The 23176-nt window shown below is 35.4% G+C and overlaps 1 protein-coding gene across 1 annotated transcript; it reads right to left on the reverse strand.

Moving 5' to 3' along the window:
- Positions 1–762: 762 nt before the first annotated feature.
- LOC110712498 (ABC transporter G family member 34-like) lies at positions 763–20471 on the reverse strand. Its single transcript, XM_021890961.1, has 18 exons — positions 20236–20471; positions 19284–19404; positions 11361–11449; positions 8410–8497; positions 7947–8210; positions 7766–7856; positions 6706–7603; positions 6386–6546; positions 6159–6262; positions 5899–6064; positions 5582–5793; positions 4881–5219; positions 4350–4640; positions 4003–4086; positions 3487–3620; positions 3010–3237; positions 1953–2121; positions 763–909 (listed from the first exon to the last, which is right to left on the reverse strand). The coding sequence occupies exons 1-18, from the start codon at positions 20361–20363 to the stop codon at positions 763–765; spliced, it is 3714 nt and encodes a 1237-aa protein (XP_021746653.1). The 5' UTR covers positions 20364–20471.
- Between the last annotated feature and the right edge of the window lie 2705 nt (positions 20472–23176).

The following is a 23176-nucleotide window of genomic DNA, read 5'->3' on the forward strand; positions in this document are numbered from 1 at the left end:
CTTGAGAATTCTGGGTTTGTGTTGGTGAATAAGTGAAGAGAATGACGCGCCTTTGTTTATATCTCCAGGTACGGGATACGAGGAGTTTGTGTTTTAATTTCTCTTAAATACCCACTAAGTAACCATTAAACACATGATCTTGCGATTAAACTGCCCATTATCCGTCCAACTTCCGCAATCATTAACCGTTGTTATCTCATTAATTACGGTTTAAATTCAAATTTTTGGATCAATTAAATCATTTACTTCCCTCCTTTTCTGAATTAAATCAAACCCGACCCGTCATCCTTCCAAATCGGGTCTGGGGGGCAAGTTGTTTGGGTCCAATTTAGTCAAAATTGGGCCTAAGCACTAAATGATCCAATTAAAAGCCCAAGGTCAAGGTTCAACTCTCCAATTGTGCAAAAGTCAAAGGTCAGCCCACAAAGCAAGCCAATTGGGCTAAAGCCCAACCTCTCCATGTATGATGAGGTATAAAAGCCATCATATTGACACATTCATAGATAGATATTCATATTCTAATTCATATACTCATTGAGACATTCGGATATATTCCACAAAAGCCTCAAGCTACAAACTCTCTTGCATAGTGTCTTCTTTTTACACATTGTACTGACTTTAGCATCGGAGGGGCCTTCCTCGGCAACACCCCCGAGGCTAGTTTACGTGTGTTTACTGTGCAGGAAACCTTCGGCCCAACATAACTTGGACCGAATCCAGTCTTCTCCATTTCAGCGGACCTTCGGCAAGGTCCCATTGTTTTCACCCGAAACAGTACATAAAGCACATGAAAACGAAGTAGTAGAAGTAGAAGAATTTCCCAATCGTCCACTCAAATCCGATCATAGAGTAAAGAAGTAGACAATACACAAAATTCACAATGGCAATGTAGATTGCCTCTATAGCGAGCTGCATGATAAGAATTAGGAAAAGAAAAATAATGTTACGAAAACTGTAAAAAAGGACCTTTTAAGAGAGCGACTTTGTGAAGAAGGACCTTTTAAGACAACTTGTGAGAAAGAACCTTATAAGTTGTGTGAGGTTGTAAAGAGGCACATTGATTAGTTTTCCGGCTACTCTGATTTTAGTGTTGCCTTTCACATGCTTAGCATATGACACTGAGAAAAGACCCCAATTACTTTTTTCCTCTCGTTTCCCCTCATGTGCCTAGCACAGGATTGTTTGAAATGGAGGGAAATATTGGGGAAAAAAGTACGAAATGGTCTTTTTTAAGTGTCATGTACTAGGAACATGATAGTCAATGTCGAAGTCACGCGTTGACTAGTCAGAAAACCAACCAGTTTTTTTTTTCACAACCTCATACAACTTATAAGAGCCTTTTTTCACAACTTTTGTCTTAAAAAAGTCCTTATTCACAAAGTCAACCTCTCCTCACAAATTTTTCTTAAAGATGTGGTCAACTTTAAACTCATTTAAATTAGGACATTTTGTGAGAAACTACCTTTTAAAGCATTTTTTTTGCGAGAAACTACCTTATAAAAAAAATGTTGTAAAAAACTACCTTATAAAAGCTAAATGTTGTAAGATACAACCCTTGGTCGGAAAGTGAGAGTTGACTTAATTTTTTCGGCGTTGACCTATTCATGTGCCGGTCACGTGACGTTTAATTCATCTTTTTCCATTTTTTCCCCTAATTTCCCCCGAACCTATCCATATAATACCCAAGATGAATTAAATGTCATGTGACCGGCACATGACTTAGTCAACCCCGGAAAAATTTAGTCAACTCTCACTTTCCGACCAAGGGTAGTATCTTACAACATTTAGCTTTTATAAGGTAGTTTATTACAACATTTTTTTTATAAGGTAGTTTCTCGCAAAAAAAGTTGCTTTAAAAGGTAGTTTCTCACAAAATGTCCTTTAAATTATAATGGGACCAATACTCGACTTTTTATTACATTGTACTCTATTGAGATATAAGAAGTACGTACTTGAGCCAATGTGAAAGGTAAAGCTGAGTACATTCTAGCTGCTTTCTCACGGTAAAACACGGCTCTCTCACTCGCAACCACGGCTTGAACATTCAAAGCGCTAGTTCCTCCGAAAAGTATTGTAGAGAACATTATCCCAAACAAGTTCATCAAATCTTGTTGTTTGGCTCTCCCCCTTCCCTCGCCGCCCTTCCCCTCCCCTCGTCGCCGCTAGCCGCGTGAGCCACGACCTCCCCTCCCCCAAAAAAACCTCCCCTAGCCCCGCAAAACCCTAGCCCCGAAAACCACCGCCCAGCCCTCCTACCACCCTCAAAACCCTAGCGGCTAGGGTTTTGAGGGTGGTGGGAGGGCTGGGCGGCGGTTTTCGGGGTCAAGGGAGATCGGGGCTAGGGTTTTGCGGGGCTAGGGGAGGTTTTTTCGGGGGACGGGAGATCGGCGAGGCTCGGGGAGGGGAGGGCGGTGGTCGGGGAGGGGCGGCGGTGGTCTGGGTAGGGGCGGCGGTGGTGATGTGGTGGTGTGAAGGTGTTTAGGGAATGGGAATGGAAATACCTAGGGGGATGGGGAATGAAGTTGGAAGGATTTGGGGTAATGGGAAGGGTAAAGGGAATGAATAAAAGTGCTAAACAAACATCAACAAAGGGAATCGGGCCAGTTGATTCTCATTCCCTTTCCTGATTACCCCCAACCAAACGGCCCCTTATTATAATGAAAACTACTCTGATCCATTGATAGAAGAAGATATATCATATTTGTCAAATTTTACATGCATGATGCTTATGATTGTCTTCAAAAAAAAAAATGCCTATGATTGATAACTTAGGCCTAATTAGTAGAAACAAATAGCTTAGTATCGATTAACCACAAAGTTCAACAACTCTAGATCGATATAAAATTAACAACTTCCTTAATATGCAAAATGCAATTAACTTTTTTTTTTTTTTTTTGAAGGAAAATGCAATTAACATTTTATCATGTATAATTTTGATTAAAGTGATTAAACATAGCAATGATCAAACAAATATTATTCTAATTATAAAGCAATATAACCAATACTTACAATTTACTTCCCTTGTTCCAGAATATAACGCCAAGTAGAGCACCAATTAGTGTTGTGGTGAAGAATCGAACAGCATTGTAAGGTGGATTCTTCCAATAAGATTTGTATTGTTTCCAAAAACATGCTTTTAGTTGAACACTGAATGGCTGCGAGTATTTGGTTGGGAATTGAAGATCCTCATCATTCGGCGAAGGATTATTTAGCTCTCTGATTATTTCTTGATTTCTCCTACCAAAATTGCATTCGTAGAACATTTATACGAGTAATTAATTGCGAGTAGTAAAGTAACAAGAAAAAAATTGATGAATGCAGCTTAAGACAACATATAAAAAGTGCTAAAAGTTCTTCTAAAAAAAATAATAATAAATAGTGGTAAAAGTGATACTAATAAATGAAACAAAATATTGAATATAAATATTGAAATGTGATTATGTCATGTATTTCAAATTTAATACGAAGTACTAATAAATCACATACTGATAAAGGTGAGAGTTGAGATAAATATCTGCAAAATCCAAACCCATTTGAGACTCTGATTGAGGACTTGTAATGTCAAGCATCCATGTAGCAGGATTGTAACCATCTTTTATTTTCGGAACCCCATAAATGCCCTTCAATGAAAGAGACCGTTTTATAAGTGTTTTGCTTAAAAGGGAGCAAAAAATTTTGTTACGTATGAACAAAACTAAAAAAATAATGAACGAGTCAAAATGTTGCAAAAAGGGAATTTTGACAATTACCACCTTCTGTTATGTCCATTTTAGCAATTACCACCTTCTATTTTTTTTTAAAAAATTACCACCTACTTTCAAAAACATCAAAAGTTAAAATGACGTCATGTGGTAACTTTTGATGTTTTTGAAAATAGAAGGTGATAATTTTCAAATAAAAAAATAGAAGGTGGTAATTGCTAAAATGGACTAAACAAAAAGTGGTAATTGTCAAAATTTCCTTTTTTTAATCCACTTTTTCTTCCCAAATATTATAGCCTACCTCAAAATATTCAATAAGCTTTGAGGAGTGGTCACCAAGGGGTCCAGCATATATTAGACGCCCTCCTCTCTTCATCAATAGAAGCTGTAAAGTGCAAAACAATAATGAATATATAGTATATTTATTTCGGCATTAATATTTACTAGTTAAGCCTTCGAAAAATTGTACTAGTCTTGATTTGTATAAATATGATGTATTCAATAAAATAAGTTCCATTCAATATTTTAAGTTCAAACTTTATGTAACAAATATGCTATACAATAAAAATCAATTTAAATTGATAAAAACTTATAAAGAGAACTTGATATAATGTTATACTAAAGAAAAAACATATAAATTTTAATTACCTCATCAAAAGCCTCAAATATATCTATGCTCGGCTGATGAATTGTACATACAACAGTTCTACCATTATTTACAACATTTCTCATTGTACGCATGACAATAGCAGCAGCTCTAGCATCAAGTCCGGATGTTGGCTCATCCATGAACACAATCGATGGGTTCGCAACTAGCTCTACCGCAATGGTTAATCTCTTTCTTTGTTCGGTTGAAAGCCCACTTATCCTTGGAAGACCAACAATAGCATCCTTTAGTGGTTGAAGCTCAACTAATCTCATTACTTCTTCAATAAACATCTATTGATTCAGAACAATAAAAACAAGAAAAATTTGTCAAAAAGGTCCTATTTAAGTAGTCGCCTTCGTAAGAAAGATCCTTGTACAAAAAAATATGGTAAGAAGGTCTTTATATCTCATTTAGGTTGTTAGGAGGGACTTTTGGCCAGATTTTGGCGACTCAATTTTATCTAATCTAATAATGTTGTGCACAAAAATTACATATGTAAATATCAAAATCAAATAAAGCACGCAACAAACCTTTCGTGTATTTAGGTCGATATTTGAAGAAAGACGGAGCCAAGTAGAGAATACAAGAGATTCATAAACAGTTAAACATGGTGAATGGATGGCGTTTTGTTCACAATAACCACATATCCTTGCAAATGTCTCTTGATTCTTAGGATAACCTGATACAGTGATGCTACCTTCAATATATCCGCTAGTCTTTTTTCCAGCCAACACGTCTAATAGTGTTGTCTTTCCGGCACCAGTGATACCCAATAGCGCGGTCAATACACCAGGGCGGAAAGCACCACTCACATCTTGTAATAGTTGCAGTCGATACCCTTCATTATCATAACCTCGACCTTTCATTTCCTGTAGTTAAGAATTCAAAATTTTAATGACCTATTTTCACCTGAAAATCATTTCATCACATATTTTTTTCATTACAGCTTTTACCATACATACCAAAGAATTAAAGCACCTATTAAGGAAGGATTTAACAATAACTTTTTGAAAAGTGACTTCCCAAGCCTTATTATGTGGCATGGTTTAATTGGGTGTAATTTTCCATGTAATCTTTGACTTTCAAAGCATATTTTAACTACTGGCATGGTTTAATTGAGATTCATAAACAATGACCTAAAGTAGTCACTTCTCAAATAAATTTTAATTAAAATATGCTTTGAAAAAGTCAAAACTACACAAAAGAAAATGTTTGGAAGATAGAAATTTACAGTTGGTCCATCAACGTAATAGTTGATGTGGTTGAATGTTAACGAAAGATGCTGGAAAGGCAAGTACATTCCTTTGGTAGCGGTCTCTATAGTAGGATTGGTACATCTAGATGAATGACTTGATACGACGAAATTTGTGCTTTGAAGTTCCTCATCATTTTTCTTTTGGCGTTTATCTGCATCTTTAGCTAAGGCTTTTGAACCACTAAAAGCTGAAAAATCAAATAGCATAAATAAAAACAAAATCACATACGTAATTTGTCAAATAATTTGTGAAATTTAAGGCCAAATGAAAAAATGAGACATGAATCACGTACGATTTAAGAATGTTAATGATAGGATGTATAAAATGTTGTTGATAAGAGTAAACCCAAGCAATGCTCCGATACTTATCCAAAACCAATATTGATGATTCGAAAGGCCTCTTGATGCAAGAATGACATTACCAATGGTTGTTCCATTAATCCTAGGATCTGTATTAGGCTATAACAACACAAAACATTTTTAGCAACCGAAACATTATTAGACATAGATTTCTAGGAGGGGGAAGTATAGGGAGGAGAGATCAAGAACTTACATTACTCCATCTGTTGTCAAGAAATTCGTTACTGATTAAAACTTGTTGTCCGTACATCATAGGTGAAAGGTAGTAAGCCCATATTATCCATTGACCAACATCCCCTACATGTGTGGAAATATCCATAATTTATACGAAATTACTTGACCAAAACCATATTAACATAAAAATTAAGGACTTTACAATTGAATTTTTATTAGCTATCAATCGGTAAGTTTAAAACATACCTTTTGCAATGATAAAACCACTAAGGACGAAAGCAAATATCAATACAATCGTGCCAATTGTGTTAGCAATAACTAGTGTTCTCCCCAAAGCACTAAGAAATCTAAAGATTGACATAGCCATTTGATGGATACAGAAGAAACCAAGCCATTGACAGAAAAACCTGATAACACAAATCATAATTTTCATGGAAGTTTTAGTGAGATTGGTCATAAAACAAAAAGATATATAATGATTGATAAAAAAAAAAAAAAAACTATCGCGCCTAAATTCATATACGTTTTCTAATGTACACATGATTTGATGAATAGCGAGGAATTACCTAGTGGGAGCCGGAGCATAACCAATGGTATAATATGTAAGAATAGTCCATAATCCGGATTCGATGAAGGATGCAGGGATACTAAGGATCCAAACAGGTAGGCCATAAGCCCAAGCAGGGTAAAACAATAGATCTCTTTGTTTATAAAACACCGGAAGTCCCAAAATTGTTAAAGTACATTCTGCCATTCCATTCAACACAATATTTGTAAGACTGAAAAATATAGCTCCTATATATTTCTCACCATCGGCCACTGTTTCGTGGTGCATTTTGGTCCTAAAGAATGCACTCATTGTAGCCAAAGACATAATCATAACTTGGACATTTTTAAAGATGTAGAGGATTATATTTCGCTTCATTAGTAACCATTCTCTCAAAAAGCATGCCTTAATGAGTTCTTTATTTGAGATGGCATGCTTTTCTTTTACCAAGGCTAAAGGGTGAGCATTAGATCTTTGGTATGGTATCTTAAGACTCGATGATAACTCTTGCCCAACATGGAAAGATTGGAAAGCCTCTACAAATTCGGAAACTGGAATATATTTGTATGTTTGATCCTTGAACCAGTATTGTTGTTGGTCTTTTTTTGAGGTAACTTCTTGAAGAAAATCCGCCACTCCTTTTCTTTTTGGGCATTTGAAGCCGACATATTCAAAGAAATCAAGGACATGGTGACGCGGCCCTTGATAAACTATTTGGCCATCCGAGAGGAGAATAACATCATCAAAAAGTTCAAATAATTCAGGACTAGGTTGTAACAAAGAGATGACTACTGTCATGTCCATTATATGAACCATTTCGCTTATATACTTGCATATTCGAAAAGCCGTTGAGCTATCTAATCCGGTTGATATTTCATCCATTAACAATACTTTTGCTGGTCCTGCCAACATTTCACCTACATAATAACGAAAATCATACAAAAGATCATAGGTTGAAGTTCATATTATTTGCCAAAAAGGATTATTATTTGTGATACATAAAATATTCACGTTACAAATGATAAGAAATAAAGATAGTATTTAAAAAAGTCTTTTTCTCTTTAAACGAAATTTATTACCAATGGTAAGACGCTTCTTTTCACCACCCGAAATACCTCTTCTCATATTATCACCAACAATGGTATCAGCACAATTATCCAAGCCAAGAATCTGTCAAGTCTAATTAGTACAATAATGTTAAACTTGTTTATAATTAATAGGCTAATGAGTTAATTAGCAACTTAAAAGATCATCACCGACCTTGAGCAAATGTTCAGTGACAAGGGATGCTTCATGGCTTTTGGTAGCCACACCTTTCATCAATGCATCATTCGTAGGATCAAAGAGTAGTTCTTCCATAAGCTTATATAAAGTCCCTACTCCTAAGCATTTTCCAGAAAAGTCTAACGTCTCTCTTACTGTCATCAATCCGTGGTGAAGATCACTTTGACTAATGTATGCACAAGTCTTCTTAGGGACGAATTCGTTTAGCTCATGGCCACAATAAGTTATTTTACCAGTTACCTATTTAGAGAACGAATTTATTAATTAGAATGGAAAGTGATGTATCTAAATTGAAAGTTATTTTTTTTTTTTTGAAATTGATGCATTTAAAAAGAAGGGAGGAATAACTATATTTTGTATTATTGTTGGTTCTTGTTATTATTATAAGCTTATCACCATTCAACCCAATTAGCATCGATTATTGAAAAAGATAAATCACCTTTAAATCAGTTTGATCAAGCATTCCTGCAAGAGCTAAAAGAAATGTTGTTTTTCCTGAACTTGGAGGCCCCAAGAGTAATGTCATCCTAACAATGTGCACATCAAAAAAACAATTGCATCAATTTATATACATCTAAGATAAATTTTAATCCATTCATGTAACTTGTTTAATTTTTTGACACAAAACTTGTTTAATTTAACTCATACCACTGAATTAAAGCTTAATTCACCACATACCATCGAAAACTTTCTAATACACCATATAACCTTGAGCTTTATGAAAATGTCACAACATACCCTTTCCGTTATCTCAGTTAGTTATTAACGTTATTGTGCCACATGGCAGCTTGTAATTGGTTCTTATTATTGTTGTTGTTATTATTATTATTATTATTATTATTATTATTATTATCATTTATTTATTTAACTTAAGAAAAATATTTAATTTTTTTTAATAAAATAAAACACCATCAGTGCCCTTGCCACCGCCGCCACCAACCGACGATAATCCTGACCCAACCACTTTTCGGCTGTCTGACGACCATCCCCCTCCCCCGACGGTGACAACACCGACCCCAACCACCACCTTAGCCGGAAACTCAGCCACCACATTAGATGAAACCCCCAAACATCCCCCACATTAGACGAAATCCCCAGACATCACCTTCGCCGAGTTCAACCCCTCCCCACCTTTCCACCTTAGCTGAAACCCAACCCAAAAACCCCTTCGTCGGCAGCCCAAACCCTCTCTCACAAGTCGTCGCCGCCCAACTTGCCAAAAACCACCACCACGAAACTTCAAAACACCGAAATCGAAACCATAGATAGATTTTGGTTTTAGGGTTTCGGCATTCGTGGTGGTTCAATGGGTTAGAGATGGCATTGGGACGAGGCAAATTCATTTTCCGACGCCGGGGTAGGAGCTTCGGCGGTCGCTCGGTGTTTAGGGGAGTGTTTTTCAAGGTGATGCTAGAACGGTGGTTAAGGTTGGGGGTTTTCGAGGAAGATGCGAGCAGTCGGGCACGACAATTCAGGGAAGGGAAGGAGCGCCGGCGAAGGTCCTGATCGGATTCCATATCGACAAGGGGGTTCCGGTCTTCCTTGCTGGCAGGGGGTATCGTTGGTGGTGGCTGGCTGGGAGAACGTTGGTGGCGGCTGTTTTTTTTCTTTTTTCGATATTTAATTAAATAATTATTTTAAAATTAAATTATTTAGAATGGAACAAATCACTAGCTGCCACGGCATTATTAACCTTAATGACTAACGGCGTTAACGTTCGTTACTCATTAATGGCATGTTGTGGCATTTTTTTAAAGTTTGCTAGTATATGATATATTACAAAATTTTCGATGGTATATGGTCAATTAAGCTTTAACTTAATGGTATTTGGTGAAAAATCCGCAAAAAAAATAATAAATAAATAAAAAAGAAAAAAAATAATAAAAAAAATAAAATTCTATATGATTTACTTATATAGAAAACAATACATTACCTAAAATCTTATTAGGATAGGGCAATGTATATTTTCCTAATAAAAAGTTATTACAAGTATAATTGAAACTAATACTCCGTATTCTTGTAAAAAAAAAAAAAAAAAAAAAAAAAAAAAAAAAAAAAAAAAAAGGAAATTCTCTTTGGTAACACCATACTTTTAAGTTTTCTCAGTGGTAAATTGCAAAAAAACTTATTATATCTGGTAAACTCAAATTTTTATATTAAGCTAACTATAACATTAATGATTAATTTTAACTAAATATTTAACAATAGTTAGGTTTTTTTAACATTTAAATGATTTTAAAAAAAAAATAAAATTATTTTATTTTAAATATTAAAAATGAAAAATAACCCAGCCCCCTTCCCCGACCTGCATCCCACCACCCATCACCATCGTCGGTGCCCAATCCCCTGCCCCAACCTACGCCGCCGCCCAGCCACTAGCCTCGTCGGCGTGTCTCCTAGCACGCTGCGCCTCAACCCCTTCCCTGAAACCCAAATCCCTTCCCCCCCCCCCCCGAAAACCCATAGAAACCACCCCTGAAACTCATTTCCGTTTCCCTGAAAACCCTAGAAACAAACTCCGAAATTCCCTAATCGTCCATTACACCACCATAAAAAACCATAATCAGCCCTTCCTCCACCTTCAAGACTCTTGCCGCTGATTTTTAGAACCATGGCCATTGAAAACTCGAAGCATCAGCGTTCTGAAACCCTAACTCCTAAAGTCGCTGATTTGAGTCGTGGGCTTCGGTTCGGTCTGGGCGGAGAAGAGAGATGTGTGATTGCGGAGGAAGGAGGAGAAAGAGAGGGAGGTTGCGGTGGCTGATGGGAGGAGATTGCTCGGTCAGAGGTAAGAGAGGAAGAGTCGTGGCGGTGGTTTTCGATGGTGGGGATGAGCGACTAGTGATTTTTGAGGGTGGGGGATGGAAGTGTTTCAGGGTTTTCGAGGAAGGGGAAGGGTGTGGGATGGTCGCCGGCGTTAAGGGATTTGGGTGCCGGCACCGGTGGGTGGGGTCGGGAATGAAGTGCGGTGGCATTGGCCGATGGGAGGGGGATGTGGTTGGCTGGGACACCGATTGGTGGGGTTGGGTTTTTTTTTTTAAATATAACTTATTTAATTATTTAAAAAAAATATAAAAACTAACTATGGTTAATGAGTTTAAATTAAAATAAGTATTATCTTTGGTAATCAAAACTTAGGTTTACTAAAGATAATAAATTTTTTTGTAATTTACCACTCAGAAAAGTAAAAAGTATGGTGTTACCAAAAAAAATTTCCCTAAATAAATAAATAAATAAAAATATTCCTTATAAGATTAAATATATTTTTTCAATTAAGATGTGTATTTACTAAATGTAAGTCAAAGTTTTGCACTTCTAAAAAATTAAGCACGCACGTACATACTCTTTAATTTGAAAGAGTCAAACTATGAAGTAAATGATGATATATACCGAGAGGGTCTAATAATGCCATTGACATGGTGGAGGATCTTGAGTTTTTGCTTTTGAGATGGGGACAATCGTACCTTCTTAAGAATTGCCTGCCATAAACTAAAATTCAAAATTGGCCAGAAATACAAACGTCGAACAATATTTAATTTTTTAAAATGAATATCTATAGGTCCATAAGAAAACTATATATCAATTTTTTTTTTTTAAAAAAAATTCAAATTTATATTATAGAGGATTAATTTGTTTCATAATGATATTAGTGTTTGTAAACTAGGCTTCAAAAGTACGTATATATTTGTTATATTTTTATTTAAGAGGGAAAAAGTGTTGATTCTTAACATGTTGCTTGATCTAATTTTTATATATCCCCTTTATTCTATCACTAGATTAAACTCGTGCGTTGCACGATTTAAGTAGTTTTATTAATATGGATATGAAATTATTTTGTTATCATGCATAAAAATTTAATTTTATCATTTATGTAAACATGAGTGACAATTAATTTTTAATAAAAAATGTATAGTGTAGATTAAAATAATAATTTATTCAACTAATGTGGGATACTTACATGTGGTCATAAACAATTTGTCATGTTATCAAGAGCAGGTTAAATCTTGGGACCGTTCACACAAATATTCCCCTGCCGTGGGTTAGCATATTAAACCCACCGGTGGGATTCATAAATTTGCTTCCGCTATGCAATAGTATTGCTCTTTGAAATTTCTATTTTTTTTATTTAATCTATTTTTTTGGAATAACCATGTGATATGTGGGTTATTATTGGTGTATGTGATCAATATGAATGATCATATGTGATTTGGTTAGGTTGTAGTGTTTGAGTGTGCTTCCTCCATTATTGCATCTCCATGGAGATGAAGAAAAGCCACGTTTCAGTACTACAAAACTTGCAAAAAAGACCCCCAATTAGAGACCCGTTATTTAACTAACTGGTGTGATTGATGTAAGAGATCTAATATTTATTATAACGGGTCTCTTATGTGTATTAAGAAATAAAAAAGAGAGATTGCTGACCCGTTCTCTACTTTAAGGGTCTCTTACCTTTACTCTTCTAATTGCAGTACGAGTGTACGACCCTTTTTATTTGATATTGTACTTTTTTCTTTTTATTATATGGTGTACATCATTATTTCGTTTCCCTTCAAACTCATTCACATATTCACTCTCTTCAAAACCTCCGCCCAAGCCCAACCCAAAATTGAAACCCTCATCCTCTCCTGATGAAATCGTCGTAACTTCCTCTTCCTTTCTCCATTGATTTTTTTTTTTTTTTTTTGAGAAAAAAACCCTTCTCCATTGAGAATAAAACACTGTATTTACTCTAAAGATGATAAATAAGGGCTTTTTCTCTCCCCTCAATATCCTCCCATTTTTCACAAGTTTGAGAAGTCGCCAAGTTAAACTCATAAGTTAATAGTTCTGCAAATTATGAGGAATTGTTGTTTAACTGATGACCTAACTTCCGATCAAAATTTAGGTAATCCATCTATTACGGAGTAGTGTTTTAGCTATAGTGTAGTGTATTCGTCTGACGGAATGAATGCTACATAATTAATAATTAGCTTTTTAATTTGTCTTACTTTTGTTTATCACCAAATATACGAGTAGTTACAGAACTATTATGTATATCAATTTCATTAAGCTTAACTTACTCATTTGTCTTTTGTTTTTGTCAGATTTGCTTGATTTCATCACACAAAATTTTCAAACAAAGGAGATACAAAATGGAGTATTCAAGTATTTATTGATGCAATTATAATTGTAAATTAATGTAAATTCAATTTTTGTAGCAAATTTACATTTGATTTTATTTTTTTTGTATTACATCGATTTTATTTTAATCCATAGCTATTTTCTGTGGTTGTAACTTACCATCTACTTTGTAATTCGTATGATATATCTACCTATTTTTATATCGCAATATAAACAAAATTTTCAAAATTCAAATGTCAATCTGCCAAAATGAAAAATCAAAAATATTTTTTTACAAAAATTTAGAGAACAAAGAGACCCGTTGTTTGACATAATAGGTTTGTTTGATACCACTAAACAGACCACTTATCTCAAATAACGGGTCTTTTATTCTTCTAAAATGTTAGTTTATTCTTCTAAAATGTTAATTTCATGACTTACGTAACAAACCTGTTATCACTTACAACGGGTCTCTTTGTCCTAAATAACAGACCCCTTTTGATAAACAGGTCTCTTTATCAAACAGGCCCCTGAGATAGAGACCCGTTGTGAGGCGGTCTCTAAGGCATATCTCAACGGGTCTCTTTGCCAATTTTTGTAGTAGTGTTTGGCGTATTGTTTATTATTTAAAAAATAATAATTTGCAAAAGACCACGGACACCAGCGAAGGGCCTGGCAAAGAAGATCATGGACACCAGCAAAGGGCCGTGGCAAAGAAGATTACGGACACCAGCAAAGGGCCGTGACAAAAGACCACGAACACCAGCAAAGGGCCGTGACAGAAGACCAAGGACACCGGCAAAGGGCCGTGGTAGCAAAAGTTCGTTTTTTTAAATAAAAAAATAATTTTGAAGGCAACATCAACAGAGAGGTGCAACTCGATCGACTTCAACAAAGTGCGAATTTCCAATCGTAACGTTCGTGTTACTGCCGTTACGATTGCGCGAGGGTGTTAGGAATATAAGAAAATATATTATTGTGATATATTTTCCATATAGATCTTATCCTATTATATTTAGGATAATAATATATATTAGTATTATATTTAGGATAATAATATATCTTAGTGATATTCTAAGATAGATTTATGGAAGTTTATATGATAGAGTATATATTGTGTAGGTTATCTTTTGTAGGCTATAAATATTAGCCAAGATCATCAATACAATTCAAGCTATTCTCTCATAAATAATTTGTCAATGTGGGACACTTACATGTGGTGACACTTGAGATTTATTCTTCAACAGACAATGACACGTAGGATAATTTAAGAGATGATGATGTCAGCAATATTTTGTTTTAGTAATAGTTAATAGATAGATTATTTCTCTTGTCCTACAACATTTACAGATTTCTATACATATCACTCTCTTTATCCATAATTTTCAGACATTTTTAATCAACCAAACCCTAAAAACAATTTATATATAGTCACATTAATCAACCCAACACTACTTTCTTGTTTTATAAAGAAAATTTTGACAAACACTATTCTTATAAAATCGAATTTTCATAAGAAACTTTCTTATATTAAAATATAATTAATAAGCACGTCAGCACATGGATAGTAAATTACTACCTCCGTTTTTTTTTATGTGCAACTTTTGCACTAAAAACGGTTCACGAGGCAAAAGATTGAAGGGTAAAGATTAGGAAAAGTAAGTGGGTTTAATTAAAGTAGAAGGAGAGAGAAAGTGTGGACCACACCTTAATGTTGGGAGGGAAATTTCCCCCCAAAAACCCACCGGAAAAGTAAATTGGTGGGATTTTTTGGGGTGAATTTTTTGTTTCCCCCCCTTTTATAAAAAATTGGAGGGTAAATTTTTTTCAAGCTAATTTTTAGGAGGCTATATAAACATTCATGCCCCCATAATTTTCTACCATTCAGCATTAAAGGAGGGAATAAAAGCATCCTCCATTGTCAACCAAGAATTACAATCAATATTGTTTGAAGGTGGGTGACACATTCCACCAAAAACTGAGTTTCTTCCCAAAAGATTACAAATTCTTACATAAACCGTTACGGTTAGCATAATTACACACTACAAACTATTGAAAGCTTTACAAAAACAGGGCTTCTCTGTTGTCCTTCCTCCACAGGTGGGTTTAGTGTTCATCTTCAACCCACACAACTCAGCAGGGCCCTTACTGCACCCCCTGTGCTGTAGAACAGAAATGGCAGAAAATGATGATTCTGTTTTTTTTGATATCGAACACATTCTACATGAAGAACAGATGGCAGAGTTGTGGTTTGAGGAAGAAGAAGAAATGCAGGATGCAGGCATTTGGGAGTACAACTCAGAAGATGAAATCATGGAGGGCAACCAATAAGAAGAACAACAACAGCAACAACAGGCAGACACTAATGTTCAACAAACACAAATGCAACAGCAAGCTCATGGAGGGACTCATAGTGTATGTAGAAAGCAATTAACATTGCAGCAAAGAAGGAAAATCGTAGATGCAATTTTGGTGAAAATGAACAATGGGACATTACCAAGGGGTCACATGAAGCAATTATCATCTGAATTCAATGTTCACAAATCAACAATCACAAGAATTTTCACAGACATAAAAAGGCAGCTGGCATTAGGGGACTTGATTGATGTCAGGACTAAAAAAATTGGCAAAACAGGGAGAAAGCCATTGCAAATTTCTGATGAAACTCTGCAGTCAGTCCCACTACATTTAAGGCAGACAGAAAGGAGCTATGCAGGAGCATTGAAGATCAGTCTTAGTACAGTTCACAATTTGAAGAAGAAGGGAAGGCTAAGAACACACACATGCTGCAACAAACCATTGCTTACAGCAGACCATAAGATTGCCAGACTAAGATGGGTTTTGTCACATATAAACCCAGCAACAGGGCATGAGGACCCCACATTTGTTGACATGAGGAATGTCATACACTGTGATGAGAAGTGGTTCTACTTGAACCCTGACAAAAGGAGGTTTTATCTACTGCCAAGTGAGGATGATCCCTACATGGCAGTTCAGTCAAGAAGATTCAAGCTCAAGGCAATGTTCATGGCAGTCATAGGGAAGCCATTATATGGCATAAATGGAGAACTGTTACATGATGGGAAGTATGGCATCTTCCCATTCACTGTCCAGACAGAAGCACAGAAATCAAGCAAGAAAAGACCAAGAGGGACTATGGAAACTAAGGCACTCTCGAACATAAACAGAGAAGTAATCAGAGAGATGCTAGTAACAAAGGTCATTCCAGCAATCATGTCAAAGTGGCCTGAAGGTCTGCCCAAGGATGTGGTCATCCAATGGGACAATGCAAGGCCTCACCAAGTTCCTACAGATGATGAGTTTCTGGCAGCAACAACAGCTAATAGGTTTAACATTCAATTTGTTTTTCAGCCAGCTCAGTCCCCTGATTTGAATGTCCTTGACTTAGGGCTATTTAGGTCTATACAGTCTTTGCAATATCAGTCTTTTCCTAGGGACTTAGATGAGCTGGTTGCAAAGGTGAAAGAGTCTTATGACACATTTAACCCCCAGGTTAACAAGTACATCTGGGTTACATTGCAAAAATGTATGATTAAGATACTCAAGGCTGAAGGTGGTAACAAGTACAAAATACCACATATGAACAAAAAACAGCTGGAAAACCTAGGCAATCTTCCAGATTTGGTAGAGGTTCAGAAGAAGGATGTATTGGAGGCTGTGGAGTACCTAAACACTATGTTTAGGCCAGCAAATCAAGGGACTCAAGAACTCACAGAAGATTTGGAGGTGGATGCAGATTAGGAGACTCTTTACAACAACCAGACAACACATGGACTGCCACACATAACCACTTCTCCTAGTAAGTTTTATTGGTTTTTTTGAACAATCAAGTGGTTAGGTGTATTTTGTTGATTACAATTACCCAAACAAGTCAGGCAGTCTGAAGTAATGTCATTAGATTATGATATGGTCTTTTGTAAAGTTTTATGTTCATTGCTCAAACATATTGTATTTTGTACCCACATTTTTAGTTGATTATGAATGACAAAGATAGACAATTTATGTGGGCACTAAATCCATCAGAGGGTTATAATGTTGAATACCACACATATGCACAAGGGTACCTCGACAACAACAGAAACTTGCATGTTGATGGAGCAAATCACTTGTGCATATTGAAATTCATTGGAGTCCCTTCATCATGTGGATATGGGTAAGCAAAATAGCATGTCAAAGTAGGGGACTCTTTAATAAACAAGAAACAGACGGCAACATCAGGGGATTCCTTTTAAGGGACTGACTAGGCAACAATGAACATGCACAAGACACCGGCCTCATCATTCATCAATCAAGTCCACACAGCCAACAAAGTGTACCCCAAGGAACTACAACACAATGAACATAACCAACAACCCAAGATGCAACCAGATGTACCAACACACACATGCAACCAGCAATTAATCTCCCAGATGTAACATAACCAACAACCCAACATGCTATCTCACAAAACAGCAGTAAGCAGATGTAGGGGGCTCTTTCATAAACAAGAAACATAAGGCAACATCAGGGGACTCCTTTTAAGGGACTCACTAGGCAACAATGAACATGCACAAGATCAACACAAAAATACAAATAAACCCTAACATTTAACATAATCAACAACCCAACAATAAACAACAACGAGTCAAAGTTACCCATAACAGCAAACCCTTAGCATCCAGTGGTTAGGTCAACACAACCAACAACCCATCATGAAACCACAACCAGTCAAACAATCCGGCAATAAACAGTGAAACCCTAGTTTCACTGATAGATCAACCGACACAAAAATTAGGACTCTTTTAAAATTTAAAAAATTAAAAAAAATTAGGAATAAGAATCGTTACGCAAGGGTCAGTGCTCAGCCTCCTCATCAGAGGACAGCACCACGAGGTCGGACTCCGGCAAATCAGGCAACCCGCGCATACGCCTCAGCGCCACCACCGCAGCCTTCCTGTTTCGCCGAAGCTTCAGAGGAGGCCTGGAAACCTTAGATCCGCGCTTGGGGGGGGAGGGCGCAACACTGACCTCCACAGAATCGGACTCCAGATCTACATCTTTAACCTCAAAATCAATTTTTTTTTGGGCATGGGAGTCGCCTTCACCCTCCTCGTTGTTCGTCTTCTCCGCCTCGTCGATATTTTTCAGGACTTCCCCCAAAGCTTTGAAAGTCGTCGGAGAACAGTAATTTGGGCCTTCCTCAGACTTGTAAAGGCGGCGAGGAAAATCATTGCCCCGGTTGATGTCGTTAATGAGGGACTTGATGAACTTAGCCTCACTCTGTGAATCTGTGCCAATATAGGCGTCAATAAGTGGATCTAGGTCATGTAACGGAATTGTAACGTCTGGATGCCTCTCGAAAGGGGAGGGAAAGGGGGAAGACATAATTGTGGGACTCTGAATTTTTCTGGAAAAAGGCGAAGGAAACGAAGAAGACGAAGAACATGAACCCTAGAACACGAAGAACAGGAAAAGGAAGAAACTGATCTAGGGTTCTATAGAATTCGCTAGATCAGTCTAGAAAAGGTGGAGACAAAGATAGAGTTGTGTCGGTTGGGGGGGTAAATTGGAGGGAGTACTTAGGTTAGGTTAATTTAGGTGTGTCAAATTAAGTTAGGGTTATGGGTAATGAGGGGTAAAAGTAAGATGATTACATTTTTTAAGTGGGGGTAATATAGTAAATTCAAGGGTTTTTATTTACCAAAAATGGAATGAAAAAGGAAAGTTGCACATAATAGTGAACGGACTAAAATGACAAAAGTTGCACATAAAAAAAAACGGAGGTAGTATGAGATTTTGTACTAAAGTAACGACAATCTAACCAAAGGTAGTATTTTAAATTTTCTCAAAAAAAAAAAGGTATTATTTTAAAACTTAAAGTGTTGTGAGTAGAAGTTGATTACTACGTGTAACATTTTTATAAACGGTAGCTTCACACAAAACCCTATCTAGTTATATATGATATTTTATGACATCCCCTTTTATCAATTAGTTAAACCTTAATATTTTTCACCTCCAATCAACTGAATCTTACTATCTTATTTTTCTTTAATCATCATCAAGTATGTAAAAGACAAATAATATTCTTATTTGGGGAGAAAGGAAGTATTAATATGGTCAAAAATGTGGATTGAAACTCTAATTATTATGTTACAAGATTATCATAACTAAAAAACAATAAATTTGAAACCATCAAAGTTTTTAAGTATTTACCTCCAAAAAGTTTATAGTTGCAGAAAGTAAAGTGGGCAGAGCTCTACCTCCATTAAGTACGTCACCTTCGACTGATAAATGTTCAAATTTAAGTTCAACTTTTGGTATTTCGACTGCAACCCTATACACATGATGTGTTGATTTTGATTAGCTATTTTCCCTTATCAAAAGTATCACTTTAGTAATCCACATGAATTACACTTTACAACTAGTTAGAGGTACTTCGTACTATTTATGTAGCAAAATACTTTGCAATTTAAAATCACTTCTATATAAGTGTTTGGGTCCAATTTAGTCCAATTGGGCCTAGGCATTAAATGATCCAATTAAAAGTCCAAGGTCAAGGTTCATCTCTCCAATTGTGCTAAAGTCAAAGATCAATCCTCAAGGCAAGTCAATTGGGCTAAGGGCCAACTTCTCCATGTATGCCAAGGTATAAAAGTCATCAATATTACATTTGTACATTCATTCAAGCAAAGCCTCAAGCAATTAATTCTCTTGCATAGTGTTCTCTTTCTACACACTGTACTGACTTTAGCATCAGAAGGGTCTTCCTCGGCAACACCCCCGAGGCTAGTTTACGTGTGTTTACTGTGCAGGAAACCTTCGGCCCAACATTACTTGGATCGAATCTAGTCTTCTCCACTTCATCGGACCTTCGACAAGGTCCCATTGTTTTCACCCGAAACAATAAGTATAATGTGCGCAATTCTATCACACATTTAATAATTTATATCATTAGTTTCTTGATACTTTCATGGTTACAAAATCTACATAGAAATTATATATGAAAATACTCAATAAATATACTATTTCATATATTATTTCTTATAAACAATTATACAACATAATCAGCATGAATAGTAAATGAGAAATTTTAGAAAAAAATCTTAAAAAAATGGAAAAATAAAATTTAATCATTCAAATAAAATAAAAATGAAAGGAAACTCACTGATTAATGTGGTGCCTAATATTGGTAAGGAACATCTCATGATCATTTGTATCAAGTATATTATGAAGCACTTCCTTCCACCCTTGTCTGCCATCTTCTCCCTTCCCTTTAGTAGACAAGTCACTCATATTTTTTTTAACTGACTAGAATGCTAAGAGTGATACTAGCATAAACAATACATGCTTACATATATGTTTCTTTTTTTTTTTCAAAATTTTAAATTTTAGTGCTTTGTGTGTGCGTGTGGAAATGAATTAGGTAGCACATTACTTCATTGTCTACCTTATGAATTTTGTGTTACCTAAAATGTAGATGATCAACTTTCCAACTACTCAAATCCTTTAATTGTCGTATCTAATGTATACCATTTTCGAAGCATTGGATTTAAACTCAATTCGTTTTCAAAAAATTTATGACAGGATTATGACCCAATCTAATATGATGTGGATATACAGTAATTAATGCCTTAATGGGATAAATAAATTAGTAAATATCAATGGGCCAATGGTCCAATGGGCAATTGCTGCGTTATGCACAAGGGACATGGCTTGATTGTCCATGTGGGGAAAAGCTAGATAACATTTGAACACAATCGGGGATTTTGGATTATATATTGAAATCAAACTAATTACATATACTTACAATACTCATCCCTTTACCAATTGATTGTTGGTGCAGCGGTGATTGAAACTGGGACTGCACTTGATAGGAAGGACCAGTGTGACCGTGTTTGATCCCCCGTAACAACAATTGGGAGGGGACTGAAACCTAACCACCCAGAATTGATCCCCGAATCCGAATTAGCCCAACGGTGTAAAACACCAAAAAATAAAAAGAAAAAAAAATACTCGTTCTTTTATATTTTATTACTTGCTTCACTTTCTCTTTTTTTTTTTTTTTTTTTTTTTTTGAAAACTTGCTTCACTTTCTTATACAACTATATTTTATTATTTGCTCCATTTCCGGTTGGGAAAGTCTTTAATTTCATAATATTTTATAAATTTTTCTCTCATAGTGGACTCTTAACTATTATACTTTAATACTTTCAAATTCTCTCTTCTCCCAATAATCATACGCGTCGATAATCATACTTTATTCTTTCACCAACCCCACTTTCTTCATATTCTTTTTTTTGACGGAACACTTTCTTCATATTCTATTACTTTGCACTTCTTCTATTCCTTATCTACATGCCCCTTTCTTTTTTGGAGTTTCAAAACTACATGCTTATTTTCTATTTAAAGAATGTATTTTTCAATATTCTCTCTTTTTTGATGAGTTGTCATCATTTTTCATCTATTTTTATTTTTTTGTACTTTTGACAACATTTTTCATCACTTTCTCTCTCTACCTCTTCAATAAATACCAACTACTTTTTCTTTCTCTCAATTTCTCTCTAACCCCACATGCATAATTGCATATCATGAATTTTAAGAAATTTCTAAGTTTCTTAAACCCGTAAAATATGGCAAATAGACATGTAAATAAGGGGACAAATATAGTACTATTCCTGTGTAGAAAAATGAAACAAGTAACAAAATACGGAGGGAGTAGTAGTTAGTACATTGTCTAAATATTAAAGGATATAGGAGAGAGATAATATCATGGAATATATATCTACAGTAACATATAAACAGATGAAGAGTAAATTTCACTTTTTCAAATCAAGCTTAACTTTTTTTAAAAAAAATTTGTTTTAAAATTTTTTTTTAATCCTATTTTGTTTTTTAGCATACTACAAGTAGTACTTACTTTCATATTATAAGGTATATTTAGCAATTTTAATGAACGCAAGAATTAAAAGATGGACTAGCTCTTGATATCATGGTCCACTTGACATGTCAAGTATAAATAGCATGGATTAATGGATTATAGATCTAAGACGATGTTGAGCTAGATATAATGGCCCACTTTGACAACTATGTATTATAAATTTATGATTTATGGTTCCATAACATCCTATATATTGACAACTGATATCACTTGGCTACAATTAAAAGACACGTTGAAATAGGAAAATTTGTCAACAACTATCATTTAAATTATCACTTTTGCGAACAATTACCATTTAAAACTTTTTTTTTTCAAAAAACTATCACAAAAATACAAAAACTTTGAGTAGCACTACCACATATAATTTTCCGGCAATAATTTTCGGTTAGTGGGGCCTAATTTATAAAATTTTAATCAATTGTGGTTGAAATAACTAGGGAATTCAGTGGCTAAACACAATTGTAGGTAAATTGTTTTAAAATTTGCATTATACTTGATTTAATTTCTCAATTTTATCTTAAATTAGGGTTCATAATTAAAAAATTGAATTTAGGGTTTTAAGAAATTGGGGTATATGGAGCAATTGAATCGTATTATCCAATTTAGGGTTAATGTAAGGGTCATTTTGTCAATTCATATAGGTTTTTTGGTCGAAAATTGTATAAAATGGAGCTCTCCAACCGAAGATTCTTGCTGGAAAACCAAAAGTGGTAGTACCACTCAAAGTTTTTGTGTTTTTGTGGTAATTTTTCAAATAAAAATATTTAATGGTAGTTGTTCTCAAAAGTGGTCATTTAAATGATAGTTGTTAGCAAATTTCCAAAATTATTGCCATCTATCAAGGGCATCGATCAGAAAAAGATTTGTTACACTACTACACTAGTGAAGGCGGATGTTTAGCTTTTTTTTTTCCCTTCACACGAGGGGCTAGACCCCAAAGAGAACAACTATAGAATAAACTACAGTGGAACACTTCAAGGAAGAGCCGCACCAACCTTATCATCATGTAAAATGCGTAGTACAAGCTAAAGCCAAGGTCAAAAACTGAATCAACTCTACTGTGTTGTTTTGAGCCACTCCTTGAATAACTAGCCAATCTGATGCACTATTGAAAGGCGGATGTTTAGTAAAGATAGATACTCCCCATGTCCAGTTGTTCGGCTGTTCC

Source organism: Chenopodium quinoa, unplaced genomic scaffold (genome assembly GCF_001683475.1).
Source record: "Chenopodium quinoa cultivar QQ74 unplaced genomic scaffold, ASM168347v1, whole genome shotgun sequence".
Lineage (NCBI taxonomy): Eukaryota > Viridiplantae > Streptophyta > Magnoliopsida > Caryophyllales > Amaranthaceae > Chenopodium > Chenopodium quinoa.

Coding starts and splice junctions, on each gene's coding strand:
- LOC110712498 (XM_021890961.1), bottom strand. CDS start 20,363: ATGAGTGACTTGTCTACTAAAGGGAAGGGAGAAGATGGCAGACAAGGG. Junction 7,604..7,765: donor AAAGAAGCGTCTTACCATTG/GTAATAAATTTC, acceptor GTTATTATGTAG/GTGAAATGTTGGCAGGACCA. Junction 3,621..4,002: donor AGCTTATTGAATATTTTGAG/GTAGGCTATAAT, acceptor CTTTCATTGAAG/GGCATTTATGGGGTTCCGAA.